Raw genomic sequence first — 16229 nt, forward strand, 5'->3', positions numbered from 1 at the left:
TTAGTCACACATATTAATATTTCTAAGCAAATCACAAGTATTCACACTAAGTAGGAAAGCTATATATAACTTCACATCAGTTCAGGCCAAGTGTTAGTGTTAGCTGGATTTTGACATGAAGCATATGAAAATTTTTTAATCCTCAGAACTTTCTGCATTTTGAAATTTTTCATTAGGGTTTATAGACCTATTTAGGAGTCTGCTTTCTCATCCTAAAAGTATCAGCAACTTCAAATTAAATGGAAAAGAGTTTAATGATAGAGTATAAATTACTTATACTTTTCATTAAAAAACCCTTGTGTGTAATGTGACCCCTTGTTCATATTTTCCTTCCAATGAACTAGTCGTTTTGTTGAATATTATTTATCTTCAGCTGTTTCCCCCACTCCCATTAGCAATATTTGATACAAAATCAGAGTTTTATACCTTAACCATTCTGGAACTAAAATGGCATGTGAGAGTGTAGGGCCATAACTAAGAACATGGGCTTTGAGAACGTAAGAATAAGGCCCAATTCTGGGACTTACTAGATTGTACCTTAGGCAAGGTATCTAATAAATCTCTGCATGACAGATAAAAACCAGGATGATAACAACACCTACTTCTTAGGACTATTGTAAAGATTGAAAGAGTGAATGCTAGTGAAGTGCTTTAGAAGAGCTGTTACTTTATTGTCATCTTTTCCCCTTGTGTTTGGATAGGTTACTTGTTTCCTCCTGTAACTGGATTGGTCTATGGCACCACCTGGGTAAAATTTGCTTCAAATATCTTCCCAATTCATGACTTAACTTATGTCTTGCAACATGGATTTAAAATCCTGCCTCCTTGTGGTTTCCACACCAAAAAATCCAGACATCTGAGCTTTATATGGGCTAGGAGTTTTTTATTAAAAATTGAAGGTCTTAGTGTTGAGTCCACACTACACAATGGGAGGTCTTTCACTCTCTCAAATGTTCCACAATTGATCCTTATTTTTTCTTCTTTACTGTTGAACAGCACTGTGCCCCCATTAGCCAAGGGAGCATTTCCCTTTCTGCCATCCAACAGTTCTGTGCTTACCCTGGTCCCTCAAGCGCTCTCTTGCTCCAATTAGTTTTCAAGTTTCTCCCATCCAAAATGGTACCCTTGGGCCTCCCCCGTGGCGCAGCGGTTGAGCGCTGGGTTACGAAGCTGCCCGTAGCCTCTGCAGCGCCGGTTCGATCCCCGGCTGCTCCCCGGCCACCGGAGGAGGGTCCCACATGGTGTACAGACCTCTCCTGCCACCCACTGCTCCCCTCAGCAGTATACTTGGGTCCTTCTGCCTGCTCTGCTCCCCGCTCTGGCTACGGTGAATTCTCTCACCCTCCCACACTTCTGACTGTACCCAGTGCTTGTATAAATAATAAATAAATAAATCTTTAAAAAAAAAAAATGGTACCCTTCTTCATTACATATATATTAAGACTGCTTGACCTTCAAGTAACAAATTAGCATCCCTTCCTGCCTTTCCATGTCTACACCATCAATTATTCCTTCTTTCTCCTATATTTGTAGCCTCTCTCTCTCCACTGGATGCTTCCTATAAACTTTTAGACATACTCTAGGCTCTCTAGTCTTTAAAAATAATTTCCAGAGAACTGTCACCCCTTTCTGTCCATTCCTTGATAGCTAGACTCCTTGAGAGAGTCGTTAATACTTCCTGTCACCTGCAACTCATACTCCCCCATTTGGCTTTCACCCTCTTTTCTGTTCATCGAAAATGCTCTCCTTTAGAGACTTCCATGGCCCTAAACTCTGTGGATACTCCTTAGCCTTCCTCCTTATCAGTCAGCAGTCTTCAACACGCCTAGCCATAAGCTGCATTACTTTCCTGTAGTTGCTGTAGCAAATTACCACAAACTGGTGATATCAAACAACATAAATATATTCTCTCACAGTTCTGGAGGCCAGAAGTCAAAAATCAAGGTGCCAGCCAGGCTTCATGCCCTCCCTCTGGAAGCTTCAGGGAAGAACCTGGTTTTTGCCTCCTCAGCCCCAGGTGGCATAGGCATTCCTTGACTTGTAGCCACATCACTCCAGTCTCTGCCTCCATGGTCACATTGCCTCCTCTCTGTCTTGAATCTTCCTCAGCTTTTTTTCTTAAAGGGATACTTAATCATTGAATTTAGGGTCCACCGGGATAATTCAGGATCATCTACTCATCTGCAAAGACCCTTTTCCAAATAAAGTCACCTTTACGGGTTCTAAGGATTAAGAAATAGACATATCTTTTGGGAGGCTGCTCATTCAAACCACTACACTGGGCTTCTGTCCTCCTTTGATCTTTGATGCCACACTCTTCTGGTTCCTACCTCAGCTTTCTCACTTCTTCCTTCCCTACCTGACTTTTTAAAAATGTTCACACAGGGCCTCCGCTGGTGATTCAGGCGGTTGAGGGCAGCGCTGTGAGGCTGTCTGCAGCCTCTGCAGCACTGGTTCCATCCCAGCCAGCCAGCAAGGGTCCCGCATGGCACAGCAGACCTCTCCTGTCTCACCCCCTGCTCCCCTCAGCAGTGTATTTCATCAGTCTGCCTGTTCTGTTTCCCAATCTGTCTCTGGTGAATCCTCTTACCCTCCTGTGCATCTGGCCTATACCCCTGTTCTTGTATAAATAAATAAATCTTTAAAAAAAAAAATGTTCACACACATCCAACGCTGGATCTTGGACCCTCTTTTCATTTCACTTTGCCCTTTCTCACTGGGCAGTATCTTCTAGTCTCATGACTTTATTGACCATTTATATAAACAGCTTCTCCACATTTCTGTGTTTAAGCAGACCCCTCCAATTCTTGATGCAAGTAGAAAACCTAGGTAACATTTGAGTGCTTCAGAGGCATTGCATATTTAATGTATCCAAGATAGAACTCATCACCCTTTTTACCCCCACTCCCCATCACTACTCAAGAAAAATTTGCCCTTCCCACAGAGTTTCTTAACTCAGTGAATGATATTACCATCCACCCAGTCGCTTGTGCCAGTTATACTTGTGTTTTCCTCACCCTGTCTTTCCCGCATCCAGTTCATTACCAAAACCTCCTGAAATAGTTTTGGAATCTACGTGTTCTCTTCTTACTACCATTATCTTTGTTTAAGCAGCCACCAATTTTTTTTCATCTGTATGAGCACATTAGCTTCCTTACTGGTGTCCTTTTATCATCTCTCAGTCTCTCCATCCTTATATGGCGGCCTGAGTGATCTCAAAATATAAACTGAATCATGTCACCATGTTGCTGGGAACCCTTTTTAATTAAACTTTAATTGTTTTTAGGATGAAATCCTGAATCCTTCATGTGGTCTCTAAAGTCCTGTGATGATCTGGCCCCATGTGCCTCCCTTTGCCATTCTCCCACTGCTTTGACCCTCCAAACTATATGCTTACCTCTAACCTTTTACTCAGTTGCCTGCTGCCTCTGAGTTGCTGTGTGTGCTTTTCCTTCTCTTCCCAATGCTAGCCTAACCTATTATGCAGGTATCAGTGAAAATGAAACTGGCTCAGGGAAACTTTTCCTAACCATCCCCTCTTCCTGGACAAGACTGGGTCCCTATGTTGTTTTCTAGTAATCCCTTTTATTTCTCCTTTTATTACATGGATTATCATGATTCATGACTACTTGTGTCTTTCTCCCAAGAAAATGCAAATACCACCATGGTGAGAACTGTGTACCTTGACAGAGCACCAGACGAGCACAGTGCTTAGCGTGATAGGCTTCCAAGTATTACAAGTGAGTGCATTAAATGACCTCGGTTGCAAAGATGTAATGAGAAAAGACAAAACCTAACTCTAGTGTAAGCATATTTGAAGTAAACTAAAATTTAAAACTGTTAGCCACAATATTTAATTTTGTAGGTGATATTGACCAGATTGAATAAAGTTAACGAAACTACAGGAAACAGAGTAGTAGACACTAGTTTGTTCTCTAAAAAAAGATTTTATTTTATGCACAGAGGGGACGGAGAGCCCAGCCCCTCATGGTGGTCACCTTCTCATGTCAGCCCGGACAGTACTGAGCTACTCTCTCTTCTGCTTGTCTTCGATATGTGTCCCCATCCTTTTCTTGATGAGCTTAAGTTCCCTCTTGACCTGGGAAACCGTGAGTAGCTCCGTGATATGCCACCCATAGCATCATGGCCATGGCCATGAGGTAGCAGAGAGCCTTGGCCAGGCCCTGGGGTTCAAATGGTGGCAGATACTACCCAGTAGAGACTAGTTTTTATATCAACTACTCCATAGACAGTTATATTGATAAGTTGATATTGATATATTGATGTAAACTGTGTTATCAGTCACACAATTCAGGTTTATAACTTCTGAAAAATCTCAGCTTCACAGAATAGCTAGTTTTTGGTGTGAGCATATTGGACTTGAAAGTTGTGGGTGTTAAAAATGTTGAACTGATGAACATGTATTCTAGACATATTCTAGATACATTAAAAGTCCCGAAATTATTTATGGCTGGAAACTGAGGCCCTATTTCAAGCCAAATATTTTAGGCACAAACCTTGACTGTAGCAAAGTGCCATATATCAAATGCTTGGCAGGCCTCAGCACCCCTATTTTGACTATGTTCTGGGCTTTGTGCTTTCCCATCTTCACCCAAAATGAAGATGTTATTTTCCATTTTCAGCATGTTTGCCATGTAAGAGGAAATAATTTTCAAATAGTGCTTAGATTTCATAATGCAGCATAGACACAGACCAGACACAAACTCTTTTATATTGTTGAGGTCTAATTCTTGAGACCTACCTCATAAGCAATGCCCTGCCTCAATTGCACATGTCTTTCTGATAAAAGGAAAGGTGCTGTGGCAACTGGTGGTTTGTGTAGCAGAGATAGTGATCAATGTTTATTGAAGACTGGTATCAGTGATCCATTGCTATATAACAACTTACCCCAAAGCTAAGGAGGTTTAAAACAACAAACAATTATCTCAGAGTTTCTGTGGGTCAGGAACCTGGGATCAGCTTAGTTGAGTGCCTTTGCCTCTGAGTCTCTCACAAAGCTACAGTCAAGCTGTCATCTCAAGACTTGATTAGGGGAAGAGGAACTCAGGTCACTTACATGGCTATTAACAGCATTCAATTCCTTACCACATGGGCTTTTTTTTTTTTTTTTTATAGTTTAGCTAACAGCATGGTATCCAGTCTGATTCTTGAGCCTACTTAAGTAACCAAGCATTTCTCCCATCTCTGGAAACAATGAATATGAAAGGTCAAAATAGGATGGCTGGAGAAACTGTTCTAGAAGGCAAGTGTATGGTGGACAGTAGGCTAGGGAGGGACTGGGAACAGAAAGAGAATGTTAGGTAAAACTGTAAGCAAGAAAGTCAGGGAAGTTACAGGCAGTAGTCCTTCCTTACCTGTGGTGTCTTTCCCAAGTTGGAAGTATCTATATGCTTTACCTAAGAGTTTCCATTCTCCAGTAAAATCTCCCTAGCTCCTCCTTGATACTAAAGTCAAGGGAAACATTAAGCTCCAGTTCATTGTCATTCATAGGCCCACAAACCAGTGTTCTTGGACTAACTCGGCAACTCCATGGTTTGTTCAAAGCAAGGTTGGCTAGATTAAGTGCCTTAAGTCAAAGCATGAATGTGAAAATACTTTCTAGATTATTAAACAATATACAAATTAAATTGTTGGAATACTGCTATTCCAACAAAGAGAAACCAGACTTTCTAATTGTGTGACAGGCATAGGTTGAATGGTAAAAAGTACAAAAAAAAAAGTGGCTTAGGGGTTAAGTCACAGCGCTGTCATTTCTACATCCTGAGTTTGATCCCTGGCCAGGGAGGTGACCCACATGGTGCAGCAGACCTCTCCTGTTTCAGCCACTGCTCCCTTCAGCAGTGTATTTCAGTGGATCTACCTGTTCTGCTCCCCTCTCTGTTCCTGGTGAATCCTCTTACCTCCCTCACCTTTTGCCTATACCCCAGTTCTTCTACATGAAAATAAATACTAAAAAATACTAAAAAAAAAAAATAATAAATAAAATACAAATCAGTACTACATAGCCTGTGTGAGAGATCCACTTTCCTAGTACTGACAGTTCCATATCTCGCAGTGTTTGCCACTTTTCTAAAGTGTTTGCATTAAATTCAGTAACATCCCCATGTTGAATTTATGGTAAATTTCATTCATTTTCTCATCAACAAGTGCATCCTACAATTTGTTCTCTGTGCTCTCTCTCTTGCTCTTGAATTAGAGGGTTATTCTTTTTTTCCTCTGCTTTTTCTTTTCCTGCATGATCATGTACACTCAGGATTTACTTTGGGGGCAGGTGTTTTAGAAAATTGAACTCTGATTCTCTGTGGCTGATTCCTCTATTGATTGGAAGAAATCACTGTGCTGATTATAAAAAGCTGCCAAGTGAGTCTTTAGTAATATAATACCATATAACCTGCTACTTAGCAAGTTTCAGCACCTTTAATAAGAGTCTTCACTTAGGGATACCTCCACTTACGCAGTGGAGCTGGCATTTAGAGCTAACTTCTGTCATTATTATGCTGCAGATGGAGGTGGCCATAATAAAAAACTGTTTTTCTCCTTCTATAGCTTTATGAAATTATTGTTATGGAGTAGTGTTTGGAATAATCATTGATATCGTTTGTGTGTTAAACAGATATATAACTCACACTATTTTAAAATGTCATGTTTAAAGCAACTATAAACCAGAGATATTCTGCAAGGGGTGAGAAGGGAGTAGGATCAAAACGTGTGGGAAGAGCACAAGGGACTATGGTGATGATACATGGGTGAATCGGTGGTGGGAATTTCACGGGGACTGTAACTGAGATGAGAAAGCATACATTGTAAAAAAAAAAAAAAAAGAAGGACGATGTAAAATATATATAAACAAATAAAATTATTTAAAAAAAATAAAAGTGTCATGTTTAAACTAACAGTGAATTAAATAGGTTTTGTCTTAAATGAAGTTCTTTTTTTGAACTGTTCAAAAAAAATCATGAAATTTGGCTGAGTAAATTTTAAACATTATTAGCTTTATTCAGTGATACATGAATCAGACAGTGTCTTTTTTATTTTTTTATTTTTATTTTTTAAAGAAAGCAAACTTTTTTTTTTCAAAGATTTATTTATTTATACAAGCTACTGGGTATAGTCAGAAGCGCGGGAGGGTGAGAGAATTCACCAGAGCCAGAGGGGAGAGCAGAGCAGGCTGACTGACGAATTACACTGCTGAGGGGAGCAGCGGGCGGCAGGAGAGGTCTGCACACCATGTGGGACCCTCACCTGGTGGCCGGCCGGGGATTGAACCGGTGCTATAGAGGCTGCGGGCAGCTTCGCAATCCAGCACTCAACCGCTGCACCACCGGGGAGGCCCTCAGACAGTGTCTTCAGCTAGCCAAATAGAATGGAACTCTGAAGAATCACAGCAAATGAAAGAACTTTTATAGGCAAACCAGGGTGTGAAAAGGAAGTTTGATTAGCAAAGAGTGTATTGTTTATTTGGCAAGGTCATCTACCTATGGCAAGGGTCTGTTAGGCAGATTATCTTACTAGTGTTGACCAGGTAATTTCAGATTGACAGGTTTAAGATTTCATTCCTGGGAGAAGCCAAAAACTGTAATTAAGTAATAAATCTCAGCCTGGTGGTTGGGGGTACTAAGCATAAATGACTCCTTTTGGGGCCTCTTGTCTTCATAAAAAATTTAAAAAGCCCATTATAGGCTAGACAATATTTTAAACTTTAAAGGGGATTAGCAGAAGAGGACTTTTTCGTGGATCGTGCCAAGATGGATATAAGTGAAGAAATTTGTTTAAAAAAATTTTGAGGGCCTCCCTGGTGGCACAAGGGGTTGAGACACAACCTGTGAAGCTATCTGCAGCCACTGCAGCATGAGTTCAATCCCCAGCCAGGAAGCTACCCACAAGGTGCAGCAGACCCCTCCTGTCTCACCTGTTCTGATCCCCACTCTGTCTCTGGTGAATCCTCTCACCCCCCCCCCACATACATACTTCTGGTCTGTACCCCAGTTCTTGTATGCATAAGTAAATAAATCTTTTAAAAAAATTTTTTGAGAAGCCCCAAGGAGGGTGGAGGTGGGGATGTAGTGGAGGTTGAAGGGAGGCAAGACAAAAGGGAAAGTTGCCTAAGTTCAATGACCTGAGGTATTTATGGAGTTCCTAGTAACATCCTAAGTTACCAGATATATAAACCTCAGTCTTGCTTTTCAGAAGTTGAGAATGTGACTGGAAAATGAAAAATTACACATATGAAACAGATATTTAAGTAGTATTAACACTGTGCTCCCAAAGTACAAGTTAGAGAAGGGAAGAGGTGAGTAAAGATTTGGTTTTTGAAGAATGTTTAAGACTTAAGTAAAGAGGGCCTCCCTGGTGGCGCAGGCAGTTGAGCGCCGCACTGTGAATCTGTCTGCAGCCTCTGTAGTGCGGGTTTGATCCTGGCCAGCCGGCGAGAAACCCACTTGGCGCAGCAGCCCTCTCCTGTCTCGCCCACTGCTCCCCTCAGCAGTGTATTTCTTCAGTCTGCCTGTTCTGTTCCCCGCTCTGTCTCCAGTGAATCTTCTCACCCTCCTGCGCATCTGACCTATACTCAGTTCTTGTATAAAAATAAATAAATCTTTAAAAAAAAAAAAGTAAAGAACAGAATAAAGATATATTCTGAATGATAGCAAACATATCAAAATAGATTTGGAGGCCAAAGTAAACAATTTTAAAAAATATTTATGTATTTGATAAAGTCATAGCCAGACAGACACATAAGCTGTGGATAAAAATCAAGCCCAGCAAAAGCTGGTACCAGAATATTAAGCAAATATAATATATGTATGTATAAATTATTTTATGAAAATTAAAATGATGACAAATAAAAATTCTTATAAAAGATAAAGATGCATACCCCAATAGAAAAAAAAAAACAAAGTATTTTAGCAGAAAAAACAAAATAGAAAATACAAATGGCCAGTAAGCATATCTCAAAATAGCAGCCTCAGTAAAATCAAGGCAATATAAATGTAAGTAATAAATTGCAAGTTTTCCTGCTGGCACTGGAACAAAAACAGACACACAGACCAATGGAATTGAATAGAAAATCCAGAAATAAACCCACAGATTTACGGACAACTAATCTTTGACAAAGGAGCAAATAATATGCAATGGAACAAAGAAAGTTTGTTCAATAAATGGTATTGGGAAAACTGGGCTGCTACATGCAAAAGAATGAAGCTAGACCATTACCTCTCACCATGCACAAAAACCAACTCAAAATGGATTAAAGAACTAGACATAAGCCCTGAAACCCTAAAATACATAGAAGAAAATATAGGCAAAACACTACATGACATACACCTCAGTAACATCTTCAAAGACACATCACCCAAAGCAAAGATAATGGAGGTAAAGATTAAATAGCTGAGACTACATCAAATTGAAGAGCTTCTGTACAGCAAAAGAGACATTAACCAAAACGAAGAGACATCCTACTGATTGGGAGAAAAATTTTGCACACAGTACTATTGATAAGGGGCTAATCACAAAGAGCTACAAAGAGCTGACTAAACACAACAAAAACAAAGTTAACAACCCAGTCATAAAATGGGCACAGGAGCTAAAAAGACACTTCTCCAAAGAGGAAATGCAAGTGGCCAAAAGGCATATGAAAAAATGTTCAACATCATTTATAATTAGGGCAATGCAAATCAAAACCATTAGGAGATACCATCTTACACCAGTGAGAATGGCACATATTAAAAAAAAAAAAACTAGCGACAACAAATGTTGGCAAGGTTGTAGAGAAAAAGGAACTCTCCTACACTGCTGGTGGGAATGCAAATTGGTCCTACCACTAGGGAAAGCTGTGTGGAGGTTCCTCAAACTGTTAAAAATGGAGCTTCCATATGATCCAGCAATTACTCTTTGGAATCTACCCAAAGGACACCAAACCATTAATTCAGAAGGATACCTGCACCCTTATATTTATTGCAACACTATTTACAATAGGTAAGCTATGGAAACAATCCACGTGCCCAAAAATAGATGACTGGATCAAGAAGATATTGTATATATGCACAATAGACTATTACTCAGCAATCAAAAACGATAAACTCATGCCATTTGCAGCAACGTGGATAGAGCTGGAAGGGATGATGCTCAGTGAAATAAGCCAGAAAGAAAAAGAAAAATACCAAATGATTTCACTTACAGAAGGGATGTAGGGGATCCAAATAAGGAATCAGGACAAAAAAAGTAATTATAATAAAGTAAAAATCAAAATCGGCAGGCAACTATAAACCAGAGACAGTCTATAAGGAGGGAGGTGGGAGTAGGCTCAAAGCAGGGGTGGGAAGAGCACAAGGGACTGTGGTGACGGTACACAGGTGAATTGGTGGAGGGAATTTCATGGGGACTACACCCAAGATGATAAAACATACATTGTATACAAATGGGGAATGATGTAAAAATATATAAAATAATAAAAGACTGAAAAAAATAAATTGCAAGTTTTCTCTTAAGAGTTTACCAATGACTAAAAAAAATAACATGAATATTGAGAAACAGACACTTAGACTGGTGAAGAGTTTAAAGTCTTATGGCAGTGTGGCAATAAATCAGGAGCCTTAAAAATAAAACACAAGTTTCCAATAGAGTGGTGGTTCTTCTAGGAGCTCATCCTAAGGAAATCATTAGAAAAGTTGAATGTAAAGGTTCATCCAACTTCATATTCTAGAAAGATTGGAAACACCCTGAAAGATAGTGTGGCTGTATTAACATAGAAATCAGACAAAGGAAATAATGACTCATGATGCAATTACTAGAAGAGTGAATATTGGGGAATATCTGTGTATATACCTGTGTACACATGAGGAAGTTGAGAAGGCATATTGTTAATCATTTGTAATTTTGGATGGTTGGACAACTGGTGATGACCTTAATTTTCTCTTTTTTTGCTAATCAATGCAATGAGCACTTATTATTTTTTAAAGAATAATAGAGCTTGAGAATTAAGGGACAGTGGTTTACAATATTCATTAAGAATGCATTTTCTCTATACCTTAAGGAGGCTATGTGATCTTGTATTAGGTTCTAGAACCTACAGACATTTGGCTTGAAAAGATCCCCACATACCCCAACTTGCAACTCTTAAAGACTTGTACATTTGTATAGTTGATAAGCATAGGACATGGTTATAAAAGCATGGTTTTATAATAGTGACAGGCAGCCAATTTGTATTCATCAATAATAACTTTGATTTAGAACTTCAGAAGCTTTTTGAAGAATCTGATTATTAGAGGTTTTCATTTTCTTGATCCTTGTATTTAACTTATCCTTCCATTTGTTCTGTTTAGAGTCTATCATAATGAATGGATCCAGTGTAGCAAGTACATCACCAAATGTAAAATCCAAAGAGGACCAGGGGTTAAATGGGCATGATGAAAAAGAGAATCCATTTGCAGAATACATGTGGATGGAGAATGAAGAGGATTTCAACAGACAGGTAAATAAAAGTGGAAAGCTAATGATAATGTAACTCAACAGTTATAACATTTTATTGACAGTCTTAACAAAAGGAAAGAGTTCATTGACTTTAGAATAACTTAAAAATACACAGGTCTGGTCTGGGCTGACCAAGAAGTATCTTCGGTTGGTAAGAGACCAGAGTGACAGTAGCTTGGAAGAAGATACTGGTATTTTTTCACCTTGTTGATTAAAAGAGATTCTAAAGCCATGGTAATCTGGTGGAGACTTCTGGGAAACAGCAGCTGTGTGGAGACAGGCCAGCCTGGCATGTCCCAAATAGTAACTAGGACTGGCAAGAGTATGAGTCTGAGACAGAGAAGTGACTTATGTGTAGGGGAAAGCTAGACTGCTTCCACAGAGATCCAGCCATAATTCGTAGCCTTATATCTTGTTAACAAATCTGGGTAAGCACTCCAAGGATTCTTTGACTTCATGGTCCCTTCTGTGGTGTTGCTCCGCCACCTTCCCAGCATTATCAGCTGAATAACTGAAGGCTGACTGGAAGCCTGGTAGCTGCAAAAGGGAGAGAGCCAAAGGCAGCCAACACAGGGGTCTCTCTTAACTACGCCATACAAAAGTGTTCACATCCCTTTGGGGAATGTTATGTAAATGAATACATGGCCAGCATGAGAGGTGGGAAATATGATTTTAACTGTGCAGCCTGGTCTTCTGAAAGAAGGAAACAAGTTTAGGGGACCAGCCAGCAGTTTCTCACTGTGTCATGATCTGTGAGAATGGCACATAGATAATGCTTCTCGTCACGGCCCTGTGTCCAGGTCACCATTTAATAAGAGGGAGGATGCTGTTATGCTCCTGGGAGAAGTTAGGGTGAGATCTTGAGTAATCATGTTAAATCTTATAGGTTGGAAATAATTTTGTTGTTATTTTAAGTCCTTCATAACTGTTAATTTACTTGAGATTTTTAAAAATGTGGCTAATTGTGATCCTGAAATACTCTGGTTTTTATTTGAAGTCTTGCTGCCAATGACCTTTCTTATGAATTTATGAGGTTGACTAATTTGGTTGGTTTCTATTTTGCTTGACTTCTCCTCTATTGAGGCCACTAGTAAGCTGTTAATTTGTCACCAGTTGCAGGAAAGGAATGGTCAAACTTGAAACAGGAGACTTGTTAAAATCCACTAAATCTGCAGCGAGAACCATATTTTTTACTAAGAGTTAACAATATCTGCAAAAGGGTAGAAAAGAATATATACATATATGGCCTTAGTTTAGGGCAATCTAAGTAGTAGGAATTATTTAAATATTCATTTCTTCTTGTTTGGAAAGGATACTGTATTGATGATTTTCTAGTGGTGTGCCAAAACACATTAACTGTGTCTTTCTAAGGTTCTGAAAGTATTTTTCACCCTTAGGAGACCTTCTTGCGAGAAAAGTGGGCCACAAACTAAGTTGGTTTTGATTTAATCTCCACTGTCAAAGTAGTAGTCTAGTTACTTGTACTTGTAAAACGGAAAATTTAAGAAGAGTTCCTTCTTAAGATTGAGAAGTGAATTCAAGCTCAGAAATGATTTTCTGTGCCATATGAATGGAAAATATTTGTTACATATTAGAAATCTTAAAAGAGCTGTGAAAATTGGAATTACTGCTGTTTTGAATTTAACTGTTTCCTCCGTCTTACTGTTGATGGAACTTGGTAGAAAAAATGTTTTCTCTAGCAAGTCATCAGAAACATCTTAATTCTTAGTATATTTCATTCTTAATTGCAGAGTAGCAACCTCTGAGAAAGGAGGTGGTGAAAAACTAGAAGGGGTGAGTCCCATGGGAACAGTGAGTCTGAGCTCCTTCCCCTTGCTTATAGGTAGAGGAGGAGCTGCAGGAGCAAGACTTTTTGGACCGCTGCTTCCAGGAGATGCTGGATGAAGAAGACCAAGACTGGTTTATTCCTTCACGGGACCTGCCTCAGGCCATGGGACAGTTGCAACAACAGTTAAATGGACTGTCAGTCAACGATGCTCATGATTCTGAAGATATTTTGGTAAGAGCAATATGTATTTAGTTCCACTTATGACGTAGAGAAAAAGATACAGGATTTGGAATCACAGACTTTCTTTGTGACCCTACAACTCAGGGCAAGTGTCTAGAGCCCTCTGAGCCACTGTTTCTTGGGCATTAATGAGAAGTGGTTGAAGCTGTAGCACACCTCCTAAAGCACTGGAAACATTACTGCAGCATCACCAGCTTTCATTTGCTCGGTGGGCTTTTCAAAGTAGAATTGGGATAAGGGTAAAAATTTGAACACAGAAGAGTTTTGGTTTTAACTTATCATTTTCTTATACTGTCCCTGAAACCTGTCTTTATGGTACTGAATGACGAGGTTATAAAAATTTCCTGCCATTTTGGAAGGCATACACTCCTAAGAGGCCATTTTCCACTTATAATTAGAGGACCTAATAAATGAATTGCCTGCCTTCTACGTTTACTTATGTTAGAATGCTGTGGCTGATACAGTTCTCACACAACTTGTGTTCTGACTGATTGTGCCCTGCAGTTTGCCAAGGTTTTGAGTACTCACATGGGAATTAGGTAACAAAGAAAGTACAGAAAGATTTTTAAAAATAACAAAAGGATTATGGTAAGCAAACTTAGTTGATGGGATACGCTGATTTTCATTGAGTTAAGATACTCATTGAGTTGAGAAACTCTTTTTGGAGTTGAACTTACAAGCCTTTAATGAAAGCATCTTGAAGGTACAGGAATCTCAAAGCAGAAAGGAGAAAATGGGGTTGCTCAGGGCTTAGTATGTCAAGACCCATTGAGAACAGCCCAGCAATAACAGCCTGAGTTGCAAAGAATTCTTCTTTTTTTTCTCTTCTTGAGGCTAAGAGGAAGGTACTGGGAATAATGGAAGCAGAGAGAAAATAAGTTTTCAAGTGCATTGCCTTGTCATTTATTATCTCTTGATTTCTATTTCAGAGCAAAAGTAACCTGAACCCGGATGCCAAGGAATTTATTCCCGGAGTCAAGTACTGAGCTGACAGAAAGCTCTGAGCAGGACTTGTCTGTCCCCACATCTGGGGACAGTGCTGCACAAAAAGGCAGAGCTAAAGAGGGGGGGTGGGCGGGCAAGGGGTGCACAGCTGGGAAGGGGAACAGTGGTTTAACTTGACACTGTGACTAGAGGAACTAATGTGCTCAATCTCACTCTACACACCTCTCTCTGAGTAGTTCTCTTTTGTTCTACTGACTTTCATTTGAAGCAGTTTCTTATTACTATTATTGTTGGCAGCCATATTTTTTCCCCTTCATCAGAAATGTTCTGCTGTGTGCGTATTTAAAAAAAGTAAGTTGACCAAGAAAATCTGGGTGTTTAAGAAATGCCCTGCTCACCCTGCTGTATACTTACCAAGGACAGTGAGCACCCAGAGATCTACTTAGCGAGTTTGTTAAGCCAGATGGGAAGAGAGACAAGTGGAAGAAGCAGGTGTTGCAAACCAGAGTATGCTGCTCAGCTCCCCTGGCCCCTGGGGGTTCCTGGCAATGAAGCGGGATTACTGATGACCTGCTGGTAATTTCCAGGGAGACTACATCTCCCTGCTCTGAACCCCATTCAAGAAGCACAGACGTAAAGAACTAGTAAGAACTAGTAAGAACTACTCTTACTCTTTTAACGGTTCATGAAAGTTGTAAATCAGAAAGGAAGGGCTATACAGGGTAAGTCACTCAGTTGCTGTTGGCCTGTTCCTAAGCCTCTCTTGACAGCTACCATTGAACTCATCATCTGCAAGGTAAAAAAACAGGATTGATTTGCCGCTTCATCCCTTATGGTACCTAGTTCCCTGTTGCCTTCCCACCCCAACACTCCCTGTTTTTAAAAAAAGATATTGTTACCAAAGGCACATGAGAGGCATGCCATGCCTGCCATCAGCTTGAGCCTGGAGAAGTCTTCCTTGAATGTTTATCGTTGTTTGTTGTATTTTACATTTTTTTTGACACTTTTTTCCCCAGCTCCATGAACATTCGGTCCATCAGATATATTAATTCCCATAAAAAGGTTTATGCACCTTTACAAGTAAATCTAATTTTTGGGACACTAGCAAGAAGCTCAGTTCACAACTTGGAAGCTTCTCCGAACCTCACAGAATGATGTAAAAGAACTTCAAAGAAGCCTAGGCAAATGAGTCCCACTAAACTCGGGAGACTCTGTGACCCACTGGAATAGCTTTAGCCATGAGAGAATCTTGCCATTCTCATACACCCAGCTCTGCAGATTTGCTTGGTTCCTCTCTGGGTGCATTTCTTTTGTCTTTCCTGCCTGTAAGTCACAGGATTTTGTTAATACTCGTGAGGAACTACATTGCGCATAGGAGCTGTGATAGAGATGTAGGTGGCAGAGTCAGGTTGTAAGGAGAGCATGTCCAGTCCTGACCATTCTCCCAGGACCAAGACTTGCAGGAGCCTAAGGAGGACATGACTTCTGGGTGATTGCTGTTGTCTTACGTGGTAGGCCTATCAGGAAAAGATTGTGTAATTTGAAATAAAGTCTGTTTGTATATTCAGTATGTGGATGTGGGACAGAGGTTGGAAGGAAAGGACTAGGGTCAGGAAAGCTGAAAAATTTTTCCCTTTTCTCATGAGTTCCCTTGTTAACTTTTTGACCAGGGACACACTAATGTCAGATTTAAAACCCACGTCTTTTCTTTGTTTGAGTCTATAGGATGGCGTCATTTGGAAAAAAAAAAAACAAAAACGGCCTTCTA

At 39.9% G+C, this 16229-nt stretch overlaps 1 protein-coding gene across 1 annotated transcript; it reads left to right on the plus strand.

Moving 5' to 3' along the window:
• Window positions 1-11350: 11350 nt before the first annotated feature.
• On the plus strand, window positions 11351-14502 carry PAIP2B (poly(A) binding protein interacting protein 2B; the record flags this gene model as incomplete). Its single annotated transcript, XM_084234444.1, has 3 exons — window positions 11351-11488; window positions 13331-13507; window positions 14446-14502. 3 exons carry the CDS (start codon window positions 11351-11353, stop codon window positions 14500-14502), a joined length of 372 nt encoding a protein of 123 aa, XP_084090570.1.
• Between the last annotated feature and the right edge of the window lie 1727 nt (window positions 14503-16229).

This window comes from Talpa europaea, assembly GCF_964194135.1.
Source record: "Talpa europaea genome assembly, chromosome: 6".
Taxonomy (NCBI): Eukaryota; Metazoa; Chordata; class Mammalia; order Eulipotyphla; family Talpidae; genus Talpa; species Talpa europaea.